Source organism: Gopherus flavomarginatus, chromosome 1, assembly GCF_025201925.1.
Source record: "Gopherus flavomarginatus isolate rGopFla2 chromosome 1, rGopFla2.mat.asm, whole genome shotgun sequence".
Lineage (NCBI taxonomy): Eukaryota > Metazoa > Chordata > Testudines > Testudinidae > Gopherus > Gopherus flavomarginatus.
In genome coordinates, this window is record NC_066617.1 from 45368717 (window position 1) to 45385854 (window position 17138).

Consider the following 17138-nt stretch of genomic DNA (forward strand, 5'->3'; position numbering starts at 1 on the left):
GCCTGCAAAAACAAATCTTTTCCATGGTAGCAGACAACAGAGCAAAAATATTTTTAAAGCACACTCCCAGCATTTATGGACCATTCCTCTTTTTACATCCTTAAGAAGCTAGCTAGTAGTGTTCCTTTCACATGAGAGTTTGTGGAACAAAATTAGTTTTAGAAGAACTATGAGGTGGTTTCAGTGCAATATTCATATTAAAATATCTTTGAGTTTCACTCAGCATTGTTAATAGATTTAGGATACCCTAGGTTGCCGTGTTGGATTATACAATGTTATAAAGTGTAACAAAGTGTGATGGTTTATTCCAAGGAAATAGCTAACATAATATAAAACCTAAGGGTCAAATTATTCCTGGAACATATAAACCAGGATAGGACCAAAAATATGTGGAAATGTGGCATGATGCTGGAAGGAAAAATACTTTGTATCAATCCAAAAATAAGGAGATCCCAAGGGCCCTTTGCAAAAAATAAATAAATAAATACTAACAAGACATTGGCTCAGATCCATCTTGCTCAAGCAAAATTCTCATTCTACTTAATGGGAGTTTTGGCTGAGTGAGAAGTGCAGAACTGGACACAATGGACTAGATCCTTGCCGATGCCTGAGAAGCATACAGCATAAATTGGGTGAGTATTTTTGTGTTAAGGTGGCATAAAGCTCACCTTTTCATTCCTCTGATCCTGGGCCTGCTCTGTGTTGAGCTGATCCCCAGTAGTAAACAGAGCAGCAGAGGGGCTGCTCTAATTTGCACCACTTTCAAACAGTTCCAAGGAGCTGTAAATGCACCCAGAGATCAGTGCAGCACAGGGGTACCCCAGACTCTATGGTTATGCCTCCTATGGTGGCAGCAGAGAAGGGTTGCCATAAAAGGCTCCATGTTATCTCTAGATCATGAGAAGATCCCTCTTTGGGCAGGAATGATCTTCCTGGGACCAGTTACATTGGCTCTATTGCTAGATTCTACCACTGGGTGAAGTGCAACGCAACTATATTACACCCAAGAATCTGGCCATTTTTTTATTTTATTTATTATTATTATTATTATTTTGTGAAAATGGGAACCTTTAAGTACCATATAACTGCAGATTTATAAACTTGACAGAATGTGACAAATTACTGTGCAGTCACACAGAGACCAAAAGCTTTAGTATTTATAATATTCTTCTTGTACACTATTTCTACAGAATATTATTTTTCCTGGAACTGTATATCCTTGATTCTTTATTTACTAAAAATACATTTAATCTCTCCTTAGATACCCAGGCTTTGCTACAGATTCAACAGTTGCCTTATTAATTGGCCTCCTCTTCTTCATTATTCCAGCAAAAACTTTGTCTAGAACTTCAAATGGAGAAAACAGTTGGGTATATTTTTATTGGACCTTTGTTAGACTAAGGATTGTAATGACCTTATGTGAATATAATTCAGTATTTGTTCTAGGAACTCTATCAGATATTTAAGCCCAACAGGTACACTAGATTTTTTCAAATAAAAAGAAAAGTGGATAGGCGATGGAGATTGTTAGAAAAACCTGATAGAAATTGAAAAATGTTCATGATATCAATTCAAATAGTTTTTGTTCCCATTTAAACATCTCCCTGCAGTGCTAGAAACCAGAACACAAGAGTATTGAGTTAGTGTATGAGATCTAGGGCTCATCTTCACTATCGGGCTTATTCAACCTAAATTACGCGACTCCATCTATGTGAATAATGTATCTGGAGTGGACGTAGCATAGGTTGACTTACCTCGGTGTCTTCACTGTGCTGCATTGACGGGAGACGATCTCTGGTCGATTTCCCTTACTCTTCTCGGGGAGTTGGAATATCAGAGTTGACTGGAGAGCACTCTGATGTCAATTTAGCATGTCTTCACTAGACCCACTAAATTGACACCCATTGCATCAATTGCAGCAGTGTCGATCACCCTGATAGTGAAGACAAGCCTTCAGAAAGCAAAACTGACCTATGATGAGAAAGTGTCCAAACTGAGTGAAGACCAAATAGAACAAATTAAAAATAGCTGGATAAGTGGCGAGAAGTACATTTGATTGTTAAAAAATTCTTTGGGACAGCTTTTGTTCAGTTTCATTCATGTAAATCCAGATTAACTCGAAGTCCATGTAACACTGAATGTTACTTTATATATTATTGTTGCTATGGTGCATAAACTGGCTCATGTGTTCAAAAAAAGCATTCACTGATATGTGCATATATGGGCCGGATTCTCATTTACAGGACCGGCACTTCCATTAGGCGACCCTAGGCGGTCACCTAGGGTGCCAGGATTCAGGAGGGGCGGCATTTTGTGCACTCCCCACGGGGCGCATGGGAGCTTCCAGTTCTGCTCCCATCGCGCCACCGAAGAAAGACCTTCTGCCTACGTGCCGCGGAAAACAGTGGCAGGCAATTGAGCAGCTCAGTGACTGCCGCTGTCACCTGCGGCATTTCAGTGGAGGGCCCTTCTTCGGTGACACGATGGGAGTGGAACTGGAAGCTCCCGCACGCCCCATGGGAAGCACACAAAATGCCGCCCCCAAATTCTGCCTAGGGCGCCAGAAACTCTGGGTCTGCTCCTGCTCATTTACAATAGGTGGCTTTAAATAGTTTTGGCCATGGAAAGAGGTTTTAAAAAGGGCATAAATGAAAAGGGGCCTTGAAATTTATACTTGCTTTAAGGTCCCCTTACAGTGATAGAGTTGTGTAAAGTGTCTGTAGCATAAATGAGAATCAGAATTGTGTGTATATATACATTTTTCTAAGTAATAAGTGTGGGATTTTTTTGTGGAGGTGTTACTGGTTTGCGGGTTTTTTTCTTTCCTCACTAAGGGAATAATTCTGCCACCATCCCAATGAGAGTACCTTAGCAGGAAATTAATTCTTTGCCAAGGAAATCAAGTGGTAGTACTTGCAGAGTAAGAATAGAATCAGTGTAAGGGCAGCAGAAGTTCACTCTAAGTAGGCACGTGTTCCAAAGCCCATTGAATTCGGTGGAAACCTTTCCATTGACTTCAGTGGGCTTTGGATCAGACACTAGGGTTTGTTTCTTAACAAAATATTTTCAGCTCTTATTTAGACTAACCTTAGGAAAATATAAAATGGTGAATGAGTCTATTTTCATTCCATTCTCCTGTCTTAGAAAGTAATTTACCTAGATTACAATATGACCTGAGCTTGAATTCTGTATGTACTCAAAACTCCTCCTGAAATCAGTGAATTTTTTAGATGAACCAGGAATACAAGATCAGATCCTAAATGTGTCTCAGTGAAACCCAGAATTTATACTGCAATCTATTTAAGTAGAGTAGCTATCTTGTTGTATTAGTCCCATCAATATCTATCTTTCATAAGGGGGCAGCTTCTCAGCTGGTGTGAAGTATCATGGCTCCACTGAAGTCAATGGTGTAATGACAATTCAGAGCTGCAAAGGGTCTTCCCCAGGAAGTTCAAGATGATGAGAAGAAAAGCCTTCTTAATTTGATGATAAAGATTTGCCTTTACATGTTTCACTTGCATATCTGGAGAGAAGTTATATTGAGAAGTCTTTTTAAAACTTTTTTTTTTCCCCTAGCTATTTTTGATTACACTCCTCTGATTACTTGGAAGGAATTTCAGTCATGCATGCCCTGGGAGATAACGCTTCTTGTTGGTGGAGGTTTTGCACTGGCAGAGGGGTGTGAGGTAATGCAATTTCTACAAGATTCTGAACAATTAACATGACCTGTGCCGAGAAAAACACAGCCTACCGACATATTCAAGGTTATTCTGTCATTTTACAAGTGTGTCTTGCTAACAATTAAACCTGGAACACTGAAATGCAGAGAAGATTCAAGAATATTCATATTGAGCACTAAAAAAAAACAGATCCAAGCCTCAATTAACAGACTTCATAAATTATATGCCTGAAGCTAGCAGCATGTAAGTCTTTGTGCACAGAAGTTTGACATAAAGACCTATTTGCTGAATTTCACTGTATATAAATGACTCCCAGTTAATCCAAATCCTTTGTTATCTGAACAGTTTGTATTTTTCTGCTGTTGAAAAAAAAATCTAAAGGCAAGCAATGAATTGGAGAAAAAATACAAATATTTTGGTCAGTGAAGTCATTTCAAAATCTTTTAATCCTATCACAGTTTGTATTACTTGTTATTATTACTGTGGTAGCTGTTAGGAATCCAAAGAGGGATTTAGAATTCCATTGTACTAGAAACTCTACAAATAAATAACATGACTCCAGAAAGCAGATTTGAATTTTGTTCTCCCACATCCTAAGTTTGGCAAGAAACTGTGAGTGAGACGGATTCTGGACTATGTGGATGTTAGGATAAACATCTAGGATGAGAGAGCCCCAAGTTCAAGTCCTATCCCACTGGTTAGTTAATTAATTATACACAGTAAAACAGCTTCAACCAGAGAGATTGACAGGTACCCATCCCAGTGGCTAAGGCAATCTTCCTATAGCATAGGCTAGAGATGAGTTTAAATCTTTTCTCAACATCAGGTAGTGAGGAGAACTGAGCCTGGCTGCATGCCCCTACTACCAGGCTAAAAGTTATGAGAGCTCTGACTCCAGCCCAAAAAATTTAAAGGTTTCTTAGTTTAAACTATCCAGTGAAAACAAATTCGCAGATAGTGTCAGGTTGCCCATAACTGCCTTTTTCAGTGAATAAACTATCTGCCAAAAAAATTCTTCCAGCTTTATTCTGCCTGGGTGGAGCTCCCATGTAGAACACCACTTTTTTATCCCATAACTAAGGTGAGCAAGATTTGGCCCTAAAGGTTATCAAGTAACATAAGAACATAAGAATAGCCGTACTGGGTCGGACCAAAGGTCCGTCTAGTCCAGTATCCTGTCTTCTGACAGCGGCCAATGCCAGGTGCCCCAGAGGGAATGAACAGAACAAGTAATCATCAAGTGATCCATCCCCTGTCACCCATTCCCAGCTTCTAGAAAACAGAGGCTAGGGAGACCATCCCTGCCCATCCTGGCTAATAGCCATTGATTGACCTATCCTATGTGAATTTATCTAGTTCTTTTTTAGCAGACTTAAAACATTTGAGGTTAGAGTCATGGAGTCATAGACTTTAAAGTCAGAAGGGACCATTATGATCATCTAGTCTGACCTGCACAACGCAGGCCAGAGAATCTCACCCACCCGCTCCCGCAACAAACCTCTAACCTATGTCTGAGCCATTGAAGTCCTCAATTCATGGTTTGAAGACTTCAAGGTGCAGAGAATCCTCCAGCAAGTGACCTGTGGCCCACGCTGCAGAGGAAAGTGAAAAACTCCAAGAGCCTCTGCCAATCTGACCTTGAGGAAAATTCCTTCCCGACCCCAAATATGACGATCAGCTAAACCCTGGGCATGTGGACAAGACTCATCAGCCAGATACCCAAGAAAGAATTTTCTGTAGTAACTCAGATCCCACCCCATCTAATATCCCATCACAGACCATTGGGCATATTTACCGCTAATGGTCAAAGATCAATTAATTGCCAAAATTAGGCTATCCCATCATACCATCCCCTCCATAAACTATCAAACAGTCTTGAAGCCAGATATGTCTTTTGCCCCCACTGCTCCCCTTGGAAGGCTGTTCCAGAACTTCACTCCTCTGATAGTTAGAAACCTTTGTCTAATTTCAAGTCTAAACTTCTTGATGGCCAATTTATATCCATTTGTTCTTGTATCCACATTGGTACTAAGCTTAAATAATTCCTCTCTCTCCCTAATATTTATCCCTCTGATATATTTATAAAGAGAAATCATATCCCCCCTCAACCTTCTTTTGGTTAGGCTAAAACAAGCCAAGCTCTTTGAGTCTCCTTTCATAAAACAGGTTTTCCATTCCTCAGATCATCCTAGTAGCCCTTCTTTGTACCTGTTCCAGGTTGTCTCTGAAAACATCTGTAAATTATAAACATTGCAGTACAGTTTGTCCACTTGGCTTATGAGAAGAAATGCAATGTCTTGATATGAGAGCATTGCAATAAAAACACATGGTAGGATGAAGTATATTTTATGATCTGTGTTATCTCTAACTATACAAATATGCCACATATTAATAAGTGAATAAACTTTATTAATACTGTGTTGTTTAAATTTTTCATTCAATAATTGTATAATCCTATTCCTTATTCAGGTTTCAAAACTATCAGCTTGGATAGGAAGCAAATTAACCCCTCTGGGATCATTACCGATGTGGCTGATTATCCTAATATCATCACTGATTGTCACCTCAGTAACAGAAGTGGCCAGCAATCCAGCTACCATCACTATATTCTTGCCTATACTATCACCTTTGGTGAGTACTCTATCTAGGTCTCTTTTAACCTTTGTGTTCCTTGCTCTATCCAAGAAAAATACACTATATAATTGTAATGTGTCTATAAACTCACACACACACACACACACCAAGCAGCTGCCAGTCATGCACCACAGCTGCAACCAGTAGAGGAAACAAAGCCTGCTATAAAGGGGAGAGTACAGAGCCAGAAGGGGAGGTAGAAAGTCCTGGGATAGCAAAGAGGTGACAGTCCTGTTCCAGGCTGGCTTCAAGAAAAAGTAAGGAGATTGCAAGTCCTAAAATTGAAGGACTGATAGACCTAATTGAAGATGAGGGTCCAGGAACTGACCTGACTGAGAAGCAAAGTAAGATGGTTCAGTCAGGAGAAGCTGAGACCCCTCAAGAGACCACCCCAAGAGACCATGACAATAATATATAATGGAGTCTCAAAGCATGAGTGCCATCAGCTTAAAAAGCAAGCTGGTCAAAGAAATAGTTTAAAACAAACAAAAAACGGGAAGCTCTAGGCTCCAGCATGCCGAAGCCGCGGGACTGGCAGACCGTCCGCAGGCATGCCTGCAGGAGGTCCACTGAAGCTGCGGGACTGGCGAACGGCAGAGCGCCCCCTGCAGCATGCTGCCCTGCTTGGGGCTGTGAAATGTCTAGAATTCCCCCTGACAAAAAACATGATTTTTTAAAAAACATATTCAATTTTTTTATGGAATTTTGAATGCTTTGAAAATCAAAAAATCCCCAACAAGCTATATTCTTGTTTTTTAAAATGGAAGTGTTTCAAAGAAAAATTCTGATGGAGAGTTTTATCAAAATTGAAATATTTTGAGAAAACGTTTTGTTGAGAAATCAAAAGTCAAAATCTTTGACAAGCTCAATCTGAAAAATAGTAGTAAGCCAACTGAGAGTTGCTGAATATGTATTTCCCACTTTCTCAATCACTTCTCCATCTCTCCCTGTCCTCCTGATCAAATACTGGGGCAATGGCATAAAGTTCATCCTCTCCTTCCTTTTACCATCTGCACCCTCTTGTGTTCTCTACCCTCCCACTCTTCTTCCTCCTTTGTAACCTATTATGTTCAACTCCCCATCTTCTCATCTTGCCTGGCTCCTATATAATTATCTTCTTCTCCCACTGCTCCAGTCACATTACTTAACTTCCTGAATCCCTTTGCTAACTTCCTGTCTTTTACCACATCCAAATTCAATCTCATTCCCTCTTTTTTAAAGCTCTTCCTTGAACTGTTGGACTGTATCTGTTAGAATGTAAACACTCTGATGCAGGGGCCCTTGTTTTATTCTGTGGTTAATAAAACACTCTGTACTTACTATGCTAATATTTATTAACTATAATTACAATAAGTATTATAATATAATCAAGCTGCAATTGTAATATTTTGTTACACAATATAAACAAATAAGTCATTCTTTCAAAAGGTTGTTTCTTTGTATTTGAACAAGTTATTCAGTTCATTCCTGCGCTTGTATTATTGTAGCAAATAAGCATTTGTAGGTATGTGTCCCTGGAAATCTGTTATTTCTCATTATCTTTATCATCTGGCAGGCTGAAGCTATTCATGTGAACCCACTTTATATTTTGATACCGACTACACTATGTACTTCATTTGCTTTCCTGCTTCCTGTAGCAAATCCACCCAATGCCATTGTATTTTCATATGGTCATTTGAAAGTTATTGACATGGTGAGTTATTACAAAAATTCCATAACATGCAGGGTTGCTATTTGATAATCACACTTATGCTGATGTCTGATTTTGTCTTTTTGGAAATTTTCTTCAGAATTGCTTAGTTTTTCTGACACCAACTTTTGATTTTTATTATTACTCTAGGTGAAAGCTGGCTTGGGTGTTAATATCATCGGAGTTGCTGTAGTTATGCTTGCTGTCACAACATGGGCAGTGCCCCTGTTTAATCTTCAAACATATCCAAGTTGGGCACCAGATCTTTCCACTGTGAATAACACAGGGCCGTAAAAACTAACTGGCAAGGTTTTTGTGGGTTTTTTTACTCTTATTTGGTGAGTTAGTAGAAATGCAAAATACACCACAATAATCATAGTGATCCATGTTACTTTGAAGTCCATATTTCCCAGTCCCAGGGATTGATGATCTGCTGTTCCTAATCAGGAATAATGTTATCCAAATATGGACTTTGCAAACACCATGAAGCTTGAATGTGTTTCTTATCCAGGTCGTCTTATTCAGATTTTACTTGTACAGGTTGTTGAGTACCATCTGTGAATGTGCACATTCTTTATGAATGACAATTTGGCCCTGTTCTTAGGGTCGTAAAATAACAGGAGCTATCTATTTTAACATTTTAAATGCTGTAGGAACATTTGCTGTTGGTCTGTAGAACACACTGTATTTTTGGTTGTTGGGGTTTGTTTGTTTTTTTCAAGTCATAAAATTTTAGATGATGATGATGATTACAAATGAAAGGTCAGGTTGGGGATTGTCTGAACAATCCATTCACTGCCCTGTCCATAAATCTGATCTTGTAGGAAAAGTACAATCTGTGGAGAGCTGCCTGGGTATTTATACTACCGCTTTTCTGTCAACATTTCTCTGGCCATCCCCTCACTATCTGCAGGGAAAATCATTTAGACCCCAGTTCAGGAAAGCAATTAAGCATTTATTTAAATCTATCCCTATTCAGGACTGTACTTAAGCCACAACAAAATTTTTGGTGGCCTCAGAGTGCAGCCACCAACTCTTGCTGGTGGCCACACTGATACTTTTTCCTAAAATAATAAATTAACTTTAGGAAAAACAAATAAATATACATGTATACACATCCGGATCATTGTAATTTATTCATGTAGGATTTTTTTGCAGACTCAATACAAATAATGCTGTGAAAAATGATATTTGTATGTTTGTTAATATCACTTTTCACAGGAAGTCCTGGCAAGGTAAGACCTGAATGGAGGGGGTGAGGGTGAGGCAGCAGAGACCAGAGGTATGGATAGGGGGCTCCACCACCATGTGGTCGGAGGTGTGGGTCAGCACCTGGGGCTGGGGGTCGGTGCCCTGGCCCAGCACCCACTGGAGCCCAGGGTCATTCCCCCAGTTGTGTGGCCAGGGCCGGGACTCGGCACCCAGGGCTGGGGATCAGCACCCACTGCCATGCAGCTGGCGGTTGGCACCTGGAGCTAGCACTTGTTGCTGTGTGACTGGGCTGAGAGTCAGCACCCAGAGTCAGAGCCTGGGGTCTGTTCCCGCTGCTGCACAGACAGGGCTAGGAATCAGTGTCTTGAGCTAGCACCCACTGGCACCAGCTGCTGCGCAACTGGGATTGGAGGTCGACATCCAGAGCCAGCATCTACCGGAGCCTGGGGTTGGTGTCCACTGCTGTGTGACTGGGGCTGTGGATCGGTGCCCATGGTTAGCACCTGCTGGAACCCAGAGTCGACATCCAGGAGAAGTGCCTGGGGTCAGCGGCCAGGGCTGGGGGTCAGAGCATGTGGCCAAGGTTCGACTGCCAATAGGTTTGGGGCTGGCACTTGGTGTCTGCACCTGCTGTCGCACTGCCAGAGCTAAGGGTCAGCATCCAGAGCTAGCATCCGCCAGAGCCCAAGGCCAGCGCAGGGGATCTGCACCCAGGACGAGTAGCTGCTGGAGCTCAGGGTCAGTGCCTGGGGCCAGCATCCAGGCTAGGGTAGGGGGTTGGCACACGGATGGAGGTCAGTGCCTGGGACCAGCAGCCACTGGTGGGATTGGGGGTTGGCATCGTGTGGCCAGAGCCAGGGATCGGAGCCCATCGCCACGTGACCAGAGGTTGGAGTGGCAGCCCCATGGCTGGAGCCCTGGTCTGCAGCCAGCCTCCCTAAGTCCCTGCCACCCAACCACCCCAGGGCTGAAGTCCGAGCCCCACTAAGCCTCCTTCCCCAGTAGAGAACTCACCTTGCTCCTTCAGCATTGTGCCCTACCTGTCTCTGGAGACATGCAGAGTGGTGCAACAGGGAGGAAGGGGGAAGGGGAGGGGCCATTGCTTTGCCACCCTCTCCATCACTGCCCAGGAAGCTGTCGTGGCCACAGGGAAACCCCCTGGTGGTTGCATGTGGCCGCGGTGGCCACATTTGAGAATCTGTGACTTAAGCATTTGCTTAAAGTTAAGGACATACTTTAGAGTTGTCCTGGATAGAGATGCTCTCCTGAATTGGAGCCTATAAGAGTGAAGAATGAACTAACAGAATAATTCTCTGCTCAGGACCTGTCAAAACAATAGATGCATTCTTTAGATTAATACACAGTATACAGTCCTGGTGAGTTAAAATGCAACTCTCTTTAACAAGTTGATATCCCCTTCAGGATAGGTACAATTTTAAGCTTCCTAGACTGTATTAATGTTAGAAACATTAAAAAAGCCCATGTGATTGAAGAGGAAGTTTGCAGTTAAAAGCTGTTTAGAGCTCATTTACATTGTTATAATGTGTTTTGCAGATTAAGAGCTAAAACATTCGCCTCTTATTGGGTTATAGTAGTTAGTGAGTTATATATACCATCATCCAAGTGTTAGACTCAAGTCTACATACTTGAGATCAGGTCCACTCTTGGGGCTGCCTTACAAACAATGTATGGGATGATAGGAGTGTTTTTTCCCCCTGGGAAACCTCACAAAAATAAGATTTGTGTTTCTTCAGGTAATCCCAGGAAGCAAAATTTTACAAAGATATTTTCTTGGTAAATTTAAAGAAAGGGGATATATTGTCTTCTGCCATGGAAAACATGAAGTAAGCAAACCTCTTGTGCCTTTGCCACAATGAATGTGGCATCCTTAGTTATCCATGGTTTGCAATCCAAAGGATATCTATTGTCTTACCAAGGCAATTCCTTATTGTCTAAGAGTCACACCAAGTGTTTTAATCTTGATATAGCAGCACTGATTGAAATTGTCATCTTGAATATGGCATTGTGGCCCACCAAGTTTGTCGGTCTCAGCATGCAATACTCTGTCAAACCAGAATGAATCTCCTTGCATGCTTGGGTACCTGTATTCTCTCCATCTTTATTAAAGAAAAGGCTGACTGGTTACATTTTGCCAGCCCTTATCAGTTAAGACAACTGTTTCACTATAAAACTGAGGTTTAGTTTGTACAGTAGAACTGTCAGCCTTACTGCTGTTTTATTTAGAGGCTTTTAATGATCCCATTGACAGCATACAAAAAAATCCAAGTAAACTAGAGACAGTTTTAAACATTTCAAGAAAGGATGCACTCTTAAAAATTATTTTTACCAGCAGATTGCATTTGAAGTGAATAGTTTGCAGGGCGCAGAAGGGGGAAGTGAGAGTTGTACAGAAAATATAAACTGCAGTGATTTGTTCTATCTATTTTTGGATATTTGAAAGCGTGTAGCAGAGGATACTTCCCAATGCCTCCTGACATGCATTCCTCCTACTCTACCATGTTCTGGCTCTGGCTTGAAAGGGCCTTCAAAGAGTCCATGTTCTTTATGATTAGGCTTGGAAGGGTTAGATTTTCACTGGCAAATGTCAGTAAATATCAATTTCACTGTACACACACAAACTGAAGAAAAAATATTTCCATCAGTGATGATTGAAATTTACAGATCGCAAAATAACAAAAATGCTGCTTGAGAACTTATTAGTCTGATTTAAAGATATTTACCTTGTATATTTTGTCATGTGATGTCGACAATTTGTGTATTAATGGTTATAAAGCTTTAACTTTTTGAATCTCAACGTCTACTGTCATTAATTGTCTGAGCCCCCTAGTTTTCTGATCCTGCTATAATTTCCTGCAGGTGTGAAAATTTAAATAAACATTAAAAAAAACTTAAAACCCATAATTTTGAGCAACTGAAAATTTAAATTGAAAAAAAGTGCTTACAAATTAACAGATTGTATGTCAAAATTATAAAAAAATAAAAATCAAATTCTGCCAAACTTATTTAATATAAGGTGTTTGTCTACATGATCACTAACCATGAGGGAATATCATACTTTGGATGATCTGGAGGAAGTATTGGGTGCATTATAAAATATAGTCCTTATTTAACTTATAAAAATAGTAATATTTGCTGTATATTTTATATCACTATTTTCAAAATGAAATGCAATGCTGTAAGTGAGTTGATTTTTATTCTTACCAATATTTTAATTATGATATTACATGATAGTCGTGACAGATAAAATGAGCACAATTTTCATTAAAAGAATGTTATCCTTTCATGAGTAAAGGAGTGGGTGGTTGAGTGAATGTGGGATTCCTGTGACTGAACCACTGTTAAACTTTTTAAAAAAAACTAAGGAAATTCCAAGACAAAACAGCTTTGTTAACAGGGAACTAAGATTGTTCAGACATAACATTAACCTTTTCTGAAAAAGCTTTTAAAGAATATTTCAGTTAAAATATATCAACGTTATGTGCAATGTGCCCAGCCATTTGATGGCGTCATCATCAGCCAGGTGGAGAGCTGGTAGCCCGCTGTCGAAATAAGTTAGTGGGCACTTATCAAGGATATGCAACATAGTCTGACATTGACTACAGCTGCATCGTGGGTCATTAGAAAAAAACCATTGAGTAAGATTGGCTGCACCATTGCCATGTCCTGTTCAAAACCAGGTTAGAGATAACTACAGGTGCCTTGGCAGATCAAAACCTTGTGGACAGATGGTTGGGTCAATGATAAGAGAGTGATTAACAACTCTCATCGCTGATAGCTCATTGAGTCAAGCACATTCCACTGTCATGTCCTGTGGTGGCATAAAAGACCATGATGGCATCTAGAAGATAGGCAAGTTTGTGGATGATTAAAGAGGTTTGCCTATAAAGGCAGGTTGCTATTGTCATGGATCTTGGCCAGCAGCATGACGGAGGCCTTCTCACGGTCAATATGAGGCAATGCTATGTTATTAAGTATCACTAGCCATTGCAATGAAGTTGTCTGGTAACAATTTGCAAATCTTTGTTAAGCTTTACGTCAACCAGCCTTGTGGGAGGCAAGCAACACCAGACACCAGACAGGAGCATAGTTCTTTGCTGTTGAATAGCAGGGGGCGAGGGCTGATGTTCTAAGCATCCAGACCAGGGGTGAATCCCAGGGCTGCTTGTGGCCCAAACAACACACAGCTGTGGCCCATGTGACATCCTCAGGGCCATACAGGTAGTTAATGTATTATATGGATGCAGCCCACTTAACACATAGAGAGCTGCATATGTGGTCCACAAAGGTAAGTAGATTGAAAACAACTGGTCCAGGTGCTTCCACTCCAAGCTGAACTGACCAGTTTTCCAAGCAGGTTGTTCCAAGTGCTGACTTGGCTGTAGTCTGCCTCATATGGTTGTGGTACATTAATGATCAATGTCACACTGAGGTGAACTGGGTTTGGATCATGCTGCAGGCATTGGCCATTGAGGAAAACATTTAACTTGTGGCTTACACTTGCATTATGCAGATGAAATATACTAGAAACTGTCTTGGAAAATCTTGGCTGCAGGCCAATAGTCTGCCATGAACTTCATATCATCATGCTAGTTAGTTGTCAGTTAAAATGGCAAATGCTTAAATGCATGGAAATTCCAAAATGTTTTACACTAAAACCAAAACTCCAGTAGCAATGGAGAAGTATAATTAGGATTATCCTAGCAATCTTAACTATGCCTCACTCTAATCTAACATTTGGAAAAGAAACTGTATAGTTTGCAGATGTAGAACTGATAACATTAACCACAAAGTATTGGTTCTAAAGGGTTAAGAATAGAGGGAAAAATAGAAATACAAAATGTTAGGCTCTACAGGTTGGCTTGATTCATCTCTGACAGGCTGCATGGGGCACCATTCCAATTGCCAGAGGAAACCGTGCTCTTTATTTGTCACTAGTGCATTAGTTATTTAAGGCTTTATCCAGAGGATGTATACAGTGTGGCGAATGGTAGAAATTATTTTTAACAATTGACCAATATGATGAATATATTAAATATTTTTTATGCTTCAAGCATAAATTAATATAAAAATGAATTTGTTTCCCTTTTCTTCTAATGCGGATAAGTAGAATGTCTTAGTATACAAGTAACATTTAGGATATGTAATATAATTACTAGGTATTAGAGGTCCCAATCCTACACCTGAGGAATTTAGGAATTTTGTTTTTTACTTCAATAGGCATTGGGTCAGGCCTTTGTTTTGCTACTTTTATTGATGTTCTGTATTTAGTTTATCCTTCCCTCACCTTATTTCTTGGAGGCGTGTGTTCAAATTATCAGAAAATACAAATCAAATACTTCAAGGAACTTCAGCTCATCTTGCCTACGCATCCACCTCGTACATACCCTGAGCTGCAGCTATGGAGCACTCAGCACAGTGGTTCAAAATGGAGAGAAGATGCAAAACCACCTTTACATTCCCTCAGTCTTTTGAGTATCCAAATGCCAAGCTGACCCTACTGTCAGCTACAACAGTCTGAAGGCTGCTGCAACTTGTGCCCAATTGCCAATAGCCCCCGGATACCATTGCAACAGTTGGCGATAGCTGGAGTACACGGTCACTCACCACATCCTTGTTTCCCTTGCTACCCTTTTGCACTAGTAGCCAGGAGTACGGAATGTAGCAAGCATTATAGCAGCTCTAGGTCATAGAAGAATTCCCCCATGTAGGGGAATCCTTCAGTGGGCAGATCTGCCAGGTTTGGAGCCTCTTTGTGCCATTGGAGCAGCACTAAGAAGCCCCGAAGTATTGAAGCACAAGGAAAATCATAACATGATTGTGGGAAATACCACATCAATGTTACAATAAATTATCCACCTATGTGTGTAAAGGTGACTAAATGTTTAGTCTCTCTTTGACCAATATACATAGAATTGCTGTTTAGCGCTATCTTTCCCCCCACTGTTCTTGGAAGCTATTGTATGTTTTAGTTTTCCTGTGTACTGTACAATTACTGTACGACATTGCTATGCCTTCACATGCTTAAAGCTTACTTGTAAAAGTAATATTTGCCAAATGTTGTGCAGAGAAACCTGTGTTAAGTGCTCATTAAACAAGTCCTGATCTACGAAGGAAGGCAGTCTTTGGATAAAGGTGGCTGAGAATTTAAAATGTTTTTTATTGTCATAATATTTTAGAATCAATGCAGGAAAGGACCATCATGCATAAAGCGGAAGGAAATCCCATTAGGGAATAAATTATAGGTATTTAACAACAACAAAACCCCTGCTTAGCTTCTAAAACACTTTCAGATGTAAATGCTAAAATACTCACTTTTTTTATTTCAGGTTTCAGAGTAGCAGCCGTGTTACTCTGTATCCGCAAAAAGAACAGGAGTACTTGTGGCACCTTAGAGACTAACAAATTTATTTCAGCAGGAGCTTTCGTGAGCTGCAGCTCACTTCTTCAGATGCATAGAATGGAACCATCCAAAGAAGTGAGCTGTAGCTCACGAAAGCTCATGCTGAAATAAATTTGTTAGTCTCTAAGATGCCACAAGTACTCCTGTTCTTTTCACATTTTTATTGTTAGTGAAATGTAGATACTAAACAAAAAAAAGTTTTTAAAATATATGTAAAATCATTTGTAGCTGAAACACTGATCTTTTTACTAGGTAGACATCTTGTTGAGAGGTGAAATAAAGATGGAACACTTTTCCATCATCTGTGGTCAGGGGTTTCAGTAAAAAAGGTTAAAGCAATACATATATCTACCTGAAGTGCAATCCCCTGTACACTGGGCACCTTTCCAGTGCCCACTAAAGTCAGGGAGAATCTTTCCAGAATCTTCAGCAGACATTGGTTTGGGTGGCAGCCCCTAGATTAAGTCCACAATATGCCATGTGTGCATGGAAGTCCAAGTCAGTTCACCTGGTCTCTTAGAAGTATCTGGGCCCAATTCTGAATGGCTTTAGAGGGATTGTCACTTAACATAAGTAGCTTAACATACATACCCTTATACAGTCAATCCACTGGTGAACCCAAGAGACAGATTCCAGGTTAGTGAAGCTCCTATTATAAGAATACAAATTTTAGATAAGAAAAAAATTCTATAGTAAAGTACGTGGGGAGATCGCTTAGGATAGATGATTTTAAAACATGTTTCAAAGTAGTTTATCACCCTGAGGAACTCTTTCTTCAGTATATAAAGCATCACCAAGGTTCATGAGCTGTTTTTACACAGAATATTGTAGACCATGCTATCTGACACCCACTCCACAAGTCATAATGGTAGCTGAGATATGAGACATGGGAGACGTGTACGCAAAATAAACATTCCTGACACATTTAACTGAATTGTAGCCGTTTGCTACTTATAACTGTTTGAATCAGCAGTAATATCACTAAATGGAATAAATGTCCAAATGTCCTGCAATACTTTCAAACATGTAAAAGTGTGTGCAAAGAGTTCCTGCTTTCTTAAATAAGCTGTCTGAATAATTGGCTTTTATCATCTATAGCATCTTGCAAGAATCTACTTATTACTGCCAAACACTTAAAGCATTTAAAAAGGTTTGATAAGCTAAAGCTGGCAGTTTGAAGCTCTATTGTCCACTAAAAATGGCAGTGATCCAGATACAAGATTGAGACACCTTTTGTCGCCAGCCTTGATTGACTTGACTTTGCATAGTATTAGAAAAACCACATGCTTGTCTCTTTTTTTTCAGGTGTCACTTGCTTTGTTCAGGTGCTATTATAATACATCAAAGGAAGAGAAAATAGGTGGGATAGAAAATACCATAATTTGCACTGTTTGTACTGCACAAGCAGATGGAGCTTTGTGCTTGTTATGAACCATTCATCCATTCCAACCAACTGTTAACCCTTTACTGTTTGCATTGTACAATCCCAGGGCAGCAGTTA

At 40.2% G+C, this 17138-nt stretch overlaps 1 protein-coding gene across 2 annotated transcripts in view; it reads left to right on the forward strand.

Moving 5' to 3' along the window:
* Nucleotides 1–11978, forward strand: part of SLC13A1 (solute carrier family 13 member 1) — an 84450-nt gene extending 72472 nt beyond the window's left edge. For both annotated transcript variants that reach the window (XM_050936211.1, XM_050936212.1), the window contains 5 exons: nt 1262–1365; nt 3577–3686; nt 6150–6311; nt 7870–8007; nt 8155–11978. In XM_050936211.1, the coding sequence (XP_050792168.1) occupies nt 1262–1365; nt 3577–3686; nt 6150–6311; nt 7870–8007; nt 8155–8298 (658 nt within the window). In that variant the 3' untranslated portion in view covers nt 8299–11978. The remainder of the gene's footprint in view (nt 1–1261; nt 1366–3576; nt 3687–6149; nt 6312–7869; nt 8008–8154) is intronic.
* Nucleotides 11979–17138: the final 5160 nt, after the last annotated feature.